Source organism: Notothenia coriiceps, unplaced genomic scaffold, assembly GCF_000735185.1.
Source record: "Notothenia coriiceps isolate Sejong01 unplaced genomic scaffold, NC01 NC01_scaffold00037244, whole genome shotgun sequence".
Classification (NCBI taxonomy): Eukaryota; Metazoa; Chordata; class Actinopteri; order Perciformes; family Nototheniidae; genus Notothenia; species Notothenia coriiceps.
The window spans coordinates 2,192,822-2,202,252 of NW_011369945.1; the positions used below are offsets into that span (position 1 = coordinate 2,192,822).

The 9,431-nt window shown below is 39.7% G+C and overlaps 1 protein-coding gene across 1 annotated transcript; it reads right to left on the bottom strand.

The window, feature by feature from the left end:
• Window positions 1-95: 95 nt before the first annotated feature.
• On the bottom strand, window positions 96-4,570 carry batf (basic leucine zipper transcription factor, ATF-like). Its single transcript, XM_010793217.1, has 3 exons — window positions 4,314-4,570; window positions 3,319-3,423; window positions 96-1,028 (listed from the first exon to the last, which is right to left on the bottom strand). The coding sequence occupies exons 1-3, from the start codon at window positions 4,374-4,376 to the stop codon at window positions 822-824; spliced, it is 375 nt and encodes a 124-aa protein (XP_010791519.1). The 5' UTR covers window positions 4,377-4,570; the 3' UTR covers window positions 96-821.
• Between the last annotated feature and the right edge of the window lie 4,861 nt (window positions 4,571-9,431).

Genomic DNA, 9,431 nt, shown 5'->3' on the forward strand with positions numbered 1-9,431 from the left:
TAAAGGGTACTTTTGTGCTGTATATCATGATCTACTAGTGAACACTGCCACCTAGAGAAACAACACATTTTGGTTTGGTCACGAGTTGTATTATTTTCAGCACCAGTGCAGACTTCAAACACCCTGCTGTTTCAAATAAGAAAAACACTACATGAAGTCAATAAAAACAACCCTGTAGTGGTCAGAACTGTTCACCTAAAAGGTATCACATTTAATAAATATATTTTGCTGGGTCTTCTCCCACATCAGCATTATCAGCAAAACACATGTTGAGACCCTTAGAGGCTTAGAATGCCCATTCTTCACTACCAGACAATTTTTGTTGGTACATCAGAGCCTTTTTTTTAGGATCTCGACTTTACATTCTCTTTGTCCACATTCAAATCTGTCAAAATCTCCTGAGCATTAACAATCTACATTTACACACATTATAAAAACACGAGAAACTCAAAACATGACAGGATGACAAAAAACATTTACAAAAATACTGTGTCTTCTGAGTCACCTGAGCAAACAGTAGAAACTCCCAATGTAAACATATACTGGTTGATAATTCTACACATCGAGGCGTTTCAGTTAACAATCAGATCACCGATATTTACCAGGTTTAAGCAAAGAGATGAGCACAAGCAAAATAAATATTTTTGAACACGGCTTGTTACAGTTTGGGATCCACACTGTCATTGTTTGTCCGACATAAATATGGCCTGCCATGTTAATGTTAATTTTTTGAACAATGAATAACACTTAAAGACACTTCTCCAGTCAGTCTCTCTCTCCATTGAGGTCAGTCTTCTGTTGGCAGCACGTCCTCCGTCAGGTCAGTGCTGGTAGTGTGGTACAGTGATGTGCTGATGGTAGCTGCTGTGGTGAGGAGCAGGGTAGATGAGCTCGGGGGTCTGAGGGGCCAGGCCGGTGCACAGGGGCTCATGGCTGCTCAGCACTGAGGACAGATACTTGGCCTCCTCCGTCAGCTGCTTCACCTCCTTCTTCAGGGCGGCGTTCTCCTTCTGCAGGTTCTCACTCTCCTGTAAACACACAGGTACAGTATGTTTGAGTGGAAACAATTATAACGGATATATGTGGTTTTAATAAGTGGTTTGAACAAGTCAGATAGGATGACCTAAAAGCATCATCTGCTGCATTACTTCCTGTTTAAACACAATTACTTCTGTCTGTTTTGGCTTTAACCACACATTAAAGTATATTTGACCTAGATAAGCAAGTTTGAACCTAATAAACACAATGCCAGGTAAGTATTAGCATCTTAGCATAGCCAATTTAAGCAGGCTGGCTTTTGGCCTTAACCAAATGTCGGCCTCACAGAGCGGCTAGCATGCCTGTGGTTGCGATTCCCTTGTTACTGCAGTATAACTCGTAAAAAACTGTAAACCTAGACATTATGTGTACTGTTTTTTTTCAAGTGAAAGAATATTGTTTATTTGTCCTAGTGAAGAAAAGTTATTGAAGGGAAAATGTATTTAAAAAATGTGTAACTCTTAAGGTAAAGTTGGCAGTAATGTAGGCTAAAATGTCATTTAAAATTGTCTGAGACATGCCCAAACAATGGCATACATTACACATTGTACTTTAAAGTAATACAAGTATTTTCATAGTGGGAGAAAAACAAAATGTTATCCTGTTTAACCTTTTTTTTTTCTATACTTCAATGAATGAAAACCAAATTTACAGCCTTAGCTTCTTTACCGTAAAGTATTACAAGAAAGTTTTAAAAGTGGATTGACCTTCAAAAACGTATGAATACCTATTAATTCAAACACTTTGTTAACTGTCTGCCGCTCACTAAGCACCACCATCTTATCTCAGTCTGAAATGTGTATTACCAAAACAAGCTTTCTGTCTGATCATCATCTTCAAAGAGCAAATAAGTAGAACAAACTATACGCGAGCAATTGAAAAAAACCACATTTTGTGCGTGGGAATAGCAGGGGAGAAAATCTTCCACTTGGTAAATTAAAAGGTCATCACACCATGGCCGAAAGATGATAATACCAAGCTGTGGGTCCTTACGGTCACAGCACCTTTGGGCAAACCCCTGTTCTTTCGTCACTTAGCCAAATACAGCCCACTGCTGTCAGCGCTTTACAAGAAGTGACTGCCTTTTTCTCCCCTCCTGCCCACGACACAAGGTTTACACAGAAGAAATAAATACTACTGAAGAAACAGGAAATAAGCCACGGTGTCATAGAGAGGGAAAATGTGTCTTCCTGTTTACCAGTGAGACGATGAGAGAGAAACCACAGAATATACTCTGTGGTCCCCCTGTGTTCTCTCTGTGACACACTTTAAAGAGATTGATGATATACTTCAGGGGAACGTTTCTCATACATTTACATCTCTGGATCTACTACTGCCTACAGTTTTGGGTTTTCTGAAGGTTAAAAGCTTTCTGATGAAGTTCAAATAAAAAGTTGCTTCTAAAACATCATGGTTACCGAGCACAGTACAGCACAAATGACCTTGACTTGAACGAGGAAGTCACACAGATAGTGGATATGGGTTAAGCATGGTGAAATGTGTGCAGTTGTAAGATGTGATAACATAACACGTAAGTTGTAAAAGATCCATGAGATAGTTGCATCATTACTGGAGGAGTAATATGTGTCACACAAGTATCTGAAGATTGAAATCTAGATGAGAAATAAGTCTTTTGGACGTTTTCGTTGAACAAAACACTAAACCCCATACATTCTGCCAGAAATCGTGCCATTAACAGCTGACACTAACTACCAAGAACCACACACAATGAGCTTCATCAAAGGATAATGGGGGCAACAAACAAAGCACACCCTTCTGTCATCTTATTCAGCGCTGTAATGTGATCTCTGCTGCCTGATTCTGTCAGTGATTGCCCACACGTGCTAATTTATTCCTTAAGCTTCTGCAAACACACAGTACAGTGTCCAAGTGTGCAGCCCAACAGAAGCCATGACACATCGCCACATGGTCAGGTAGCGATTCGTAAATATAGTACAAGCGCTGTTGGAAGAGCCCTCATGCTGCACAAACATAACATATTTCTGAAGGATACCCTAACTGAAGCTGTATCTGCTAAATATCGTTCAGGGTGTTTAATCTATTAATCAAGTTACTACAATATTATGGCTTTTGGGCTAGAAAGTAACCTTATGTATCCATCTTTGCTGTGTAGAACTTTATCAAGATTCAGACAATTGACAGCAACACCATGTGCTGTCTTCTCAGTTTCTTCTTGTGTCTCTGACAAATGTCTTTAGAAGTAGGAGTCAATGCTAAATTGCGTTGTTTCAGAGTGTTGAGTATGAAGCATCTCCTCACCAAGTGCAGGTTGTCAGCTTTCTGAGTTTGCCTCATCCTGCTCTTCTGAGCAGCGATCCGGTTCTTCTCTCTCCGCATCACTTTCTTCACATCATCTGAAGAACTCTGACCAAATACAAAATGTGAATGTGTTAATGTGTGGGCAACAGCATAAACCTGAGAAAGTGAAGACGTGCAGGACTCTCGCTGGTGGGTTCAAGCAGGAAATGTCGTCAGTTTTAAATGACAGTTTGACAGAAGATGGGCTAGACTTTACACCTAAAGTGAAGGGCCGGGTTGGGGAGTGGCTGAGTCTTCGGTTGAGTATAACACACCCCTGTTTCGTATCCCTAACACTCGATTTTCTTAGTATCGTAATAACTAATCAATTGCAAAACGCTGAGTCAGTTGCACATCAAAGAGATAACTTTTATTGTTTAACGTCTACTGGAAAGTCAGTTACTCAAAATGCTTAAAACCCCACAACAACTGCTTGATTTATCAACATAAAGTGGGTCCCAGCTTACATAAAAACTGCCTTTGAATGATTTATTTCAGTGCGCTTGAGCAAGAAAACAGACATTAATGTGAAAGAGACTGGCCCATGTGAAACAAGTGTCAGGTGCAGAGAAACGTACAGCACACACTATGTTTAACACATTGTCTGTTCCTGAGAGCTGCCCCATCATTCACAGTTTGAGAGACTTGCTAAAACAAAGGATTCCCACGACTTGTTCTAGTGATGCATTTTGCGATTCATAAAAGCCTACACTTGAAGCGAGTCATGCCTGCAGCCCATGTGTGCCTGTGAAACACTTCTGGGAAACTGTGAAAAGAGCCTTAAAAGACAGAACAAGTATCTCCTAGGCTGTGTTGCTGCTCACTAAATATTCATCCACTCACAGATTTAGGGGGAAATATGTAGTGTTGAATTCACAGGATTAGTTTGAAATCTATACATCCCAAGAGTTAATTTGATATAAACAAGTTTTAGAAAGTATAAAGAGCACACTTACCGGCCTGCTTCCAGGTGATGGGGACTTGTAACTTGTGTCATTGCTGTCAGAGCCCTGAGCCATAGCCAACCGCGGCGCCTGAAAGCGTGTCTTCGTGTCCACTTCTGCTTTATGTTTAACAGTGAGTGTGTGTGGTGTGTGTGAGAGAGAGAAAGAAAGAGAGAGAGAGTCTGTGTTGCAGAACGAGTGCTGAGAGCAACTTGGTTTAATGAGTCTCTTTCTTCCCTCTTTTCTTTCCCTTTCTGTCACTCCTCCTTCTCTTTCACTCTCTCGCTAGCTAGCACCATCTTCCTTTATCTCTCTCACTCTCCCCCCCTTTCTCTCTTTCTCTCTCTCTCTCTGACACACTTATACACCGAGAGGTTAGCTGTCTACCTAATTAGCTGCATCTGATGTGGATTCTGGTAAGCATCTGGGTAAGTTGCATTAGACTGGAAATCACATGTCTGATGGTAAGTTAAAGCACACATGGTAATGTTGTACAGTCCAGAAAAAATAACACATTGGGGGCTTTAAGTTACAGACTGAATTAATATTAGTCGATATATTACCAGTTTCTGAAAGAAAAATTAGCAAGCCGACTACATGTTACAAAAAATGACTACCTACCTACCTGTTTACATGTATAAAGAAATGTCATGGACAAAATAATAATGTATGTTTGTTAGCAGCATAATAAAAAAATGATCTCTTAAAATACAAGATAATAACTTTGATGTGTGTGTGTGTGTGTGTGTGTGTGTGTGTGTGTGTGTGTGTGTGTGTGTGTGTGTGTTTGTGTGTGTTTGTGTGTAGGGGCGTATGTATAATTGCAAATGTGTTAGACCGACATCTTGGACATTCCCTCTTCCTCATTTTTTAGTAACTGCTTAGAATACGTTTCGACCAAACCCTCCAGAGACAGAACATCCTAAAACTCCACATGGATGACTGAGTTGTGAATATTTACACATGCTTTATGGTAATTTCCAGAAGTGTACCACGCTTTTTTGAAAGCCAGCTGCAATGACGTGAGGCTTTGTAGAGGGCTTGGGGGTCCCCAAAACCCCACATCGAATTCCCTCATTGTCTCTTACTCTAAATGACTCTGAGAAGATGTTGAAGTGTGGGGAGTGTTCCAGAAAATGTACAGTTTCAGGGGGTTAAATATTCACAGAATGTCCAAAGCATGGCGGTATGACACAGCATTTTAAACGTCTAACAAAATTGGCGGTTGAAAGTGGACTGTGGAGCCGCATATGATAATTATTGTTATAATTTTCTTGTTTACCCCCATCACGAGGTAACATTTGGTGATACAAGAACAAGATTTTCTTGTGATAAAAAAAAAAAACGATCAGGACCAAAACAGCTTTGCTTGGCAGAACAGCCCTCCCACACAAAAACATGTTCCACCATCACAGGAATTTTGAAGAGCTTGGGCAAGGCCAGACATTTCTAATACTTGGCATTTAACGCTGTCCACAAGAGTTGAGACTGTTAAAAAGAAAAGGAAGAGGAGGGAGCTGATTAGTGAAAATCTGCTTTATCAAGGGCACAAACCAAATAAATAGAGATACAAAAACAAGTTACGGATTTAACTTAGTGTGATTGAAGTTGATTTCTAAGCCTTGATGACCTTAAGGTGCAAGGGACTTTATCGCAGAGGCTCCTCAGAAACTGCATTTACTAAATTAAAGTCTTTGAAATGTTCATAATTTAAAATGTTGTTTTGTAATCTTTTACCTGTGTTTACCTATCAGTTACCTATTTGTAAGCTTTTCCATGTGGAGATTACTTAAACAAAGACAACTTGTGCTCATTCAAGCTCTTAGAAGCAGGAAGACCTAACAAAAAAGACCTAAAATAACCTTATCAAACAGAGTACAAGAATGAAGTTTAGTACAAGTTACAGCTGGTTAGTAGTTTAAATTATTATTAGCAACTACTGTCAACATTAGTCTCTCTCTTCAGGTCTCTCTAACTTGGAAAAACCCCTAAAGGGCACTTTATTTAGATTACAAAGTGAGATACTCTCATTTGTGGTCTCTCTTCCTAAGAAATGACTGTGGGAGGTTTCTAATAAGCAGCGAATAATTGAGGGGAAAGTGAAGAATTGCATAGACGCTGATGACCGTAAAAATAACATTGATACCGTGTTGAGAGTTTAATAACCGAACACAGTATTCACTTGAAAACAAAGGCCATTTATGAGTCATTGTAGTGTGCAAGTGCAAGTGTGAAGTCCATTCTGTAAAAAGCAGACTCTTTTTGTTGTTGTTGCCCATTCTTGATTAAGTCAGAATTTGCAAGCTATAATCATGAGGTTTTTAAAATAATATAATTATTCATATTAAAATAATTACCATTATGTTATATCGTTTTTTGGTTGACCACAAATGTCTCCTGTTTGACATTTACCAAAATAATATGGCCCTGTGTTAATGTGCCCTGGGGGTACATTTCCACTCTTACATAATACTTAGCTCAAGAAATCCACTCAAGGTTGTTTTTTCTTTAAAGATAGTTAAGAAAGGAACATTTCTGACTTTTAAGCCACTCAAGATATTCCCAAATGTTGTATTGTTCACATGTTGAATCAGTTTCACGCAACACAACCGCATCAACTAAGAACATCTCTGAATCTTTGGTCCACACATGATACATTTTATAATCTATAATAGCTCTACAACTCTGGATCACTTTGGCAATACACATCCTTTAGATAAATTAGTAATTTATCAAGATTATTTTACTCATCCTGATTATGAATAATCATATTTCTATTCCAAGCAATGCAGCAGTGAGTAAAAAAAACATTGTTTCAGTATTAAGGTTTAAACATTTGAATAAGTGATCTAATACGAATGAAGTGGAAAGCAAGGGCAATTTTTTGTGGTCGACCTTTATAAGAAAAAATGCAGGCCTATTTACATAAACAACCTCCAACTGAATATCTACATCAATGGCACTTGAAGTACCTTCACAGTTTTTTCAGGGGTGTTTTAAAGGTCCCATCATATGCTTTTCTGGTTATTACCCGTCCCCTTGTGTGTTATGTAGCTTTTTCTGCATGTAAACGGTCTGCAAAGTCACAAACCCTCAAAGTACACCCTGTAGCGAACACAGAAAAGACGTGTCTTTGCTGCCCCAGAACGCCTCGTTGTAGATCTTTTTCCATTTTTTTCTTCCGGGGCCTATTGACGTCTCTAAGTCTGGACCAATTGGCACACAGCTATAGAACAATAGGCACACCCTATGCCAGGGTGGACTCCCGAGCAGCTCAGGAGTCCGCCCAGCGAGGCTCTCGTTGCGGACAGTGTGAGGTGGATTTCCCGCTGTGTTTCCTTGGATGCTGGATATAGATAAGTGCCATGTTAGCGGGACATTACGGAGCTCAGGAGTCCGCCCTGCGAGGCCCCCGGAGCGGACTGTGTGAGGAGGATTTCCCGCTGTGTTTCCCTGGATGCTGGATATAGGCCGCACGCAGACCCCACGCAGCAACCAGGAAACGAGACCAGTAATCCACCTCACACTGTCCAGCGAGCCGCACAACGTCCCACCAACACGGCACCCAGACCCCACGCAGCAGTTCTCATTTGTCTGTCATTACTGGTGTCATTTTCTGGTTGCTAACAAACGCCATTGTAAAACATAAACACTTATGTTCAGCTGTAACGGTAGTTGACTAATCAGAACGGAGTGGGCGAGCTGACCAATCAGAGCACAGTGGGCTCATTGGGAGCTCCAACAAGGCGTGTAGGACAGAGTGAATACACATACCATACAGAGATACTGTATGAGAAAACCAATGTGATTTTGGAACATTGAACAATGTAAATCTATTCTAGTAGACCTCAACAATGGAATTATGATCAGTAGAAATGGCCAAAACATGGGACCTTTAAAGCATGAAAACATGTTCTAGTTAGTAGAAACAACTCAAAAGAACAACACAAACCTTTGAAGTGCTGAAATTGAGGCTATTCAGGTTTCATCACCTTAAAGGTGGGGTATAATTTACTTCAGAAACACTTTTTGTTATATTCCATGGAATGCTCTCAACATCCCGATAGCAATGAATAAATTAAATGCTTTGACAATAAATATATACAAATATGTCATCTGTGGAAGCCGTGGCTGTAAAAAGCAAGTCCAATTATCCGCTTCGGCCCGCGGCAGATAATTGGATGGCTTACCTACTGCTCACCTTTTTCTTCAGTTTGGAAGAGGCCTGATTCATTGGTAGGGGTTTTTGTAGTATGGGACAGGACTGCTGAGCATCAGTAAAATAATTAGGGGAGAAGGGGGTAAGTTGAGCCAGTGGGTAAGTTGAACCAACCCCTGTAACCAGGCAACGCCTTATAGTTGTAATCAAGTAACCAGAAATTATGCAAGCTCCGCCCATTTCTCATTGTCTGTGAAAGAGAGATGGTCATTGTGGTCTGGTAAGTAAACATTTTTACAAAAAAACGTTTTTTGCTTGTCAAAGTACATTTTCTAGATGTCAGCTATAACGGCTGTCATGTCAAAAAAAAGTATACAGGTTTAAACACATATTGTATATGTTGATGTGTTGGCAGCGTATTAAACCATGTGAATCATTAAGCTAAAGATGACTCTGAATTTTAATGCTAGGCTATTTTTTCTAAAATGGTGGCTCTGGGGTAAAGTGAACCATGGGCCTTGGGGTAAGTTGAGCCAGTTTTTCAATGGAGAAATTAATGAAAGCCAAGTTGATAATAAGAGCTCATTGTAGGCTACATTTAAAGTTGAATTTACCCTGTGTTTGATTGGTAAGATGTATGAAATTGTATCACCATTTGTATGATTACTTTTCCTTTTAACATGTTAAAAAAAAATCAATCAATTCAATCGAAATTTATATTAAAAATATTTGAAAAACTAAGCTTGTATTTGGTTTGTTATTTATTGTTAGTTACCTTTAAGATTTTTTGTAGGTATGCCCAGGTTTGAACAGGGATGCCCAGGTTTGAACCGTGGTTCCATTCACCCCCTGACCTGGATCAACTTACCCCGACACTGGGGCCTACAGATGGCTAGTTACCGTTACTTATTATGTAATTTATAAACTAGTTCCGTCACTTTTATAATCAGAGAATTTTTTTTTAGAACACC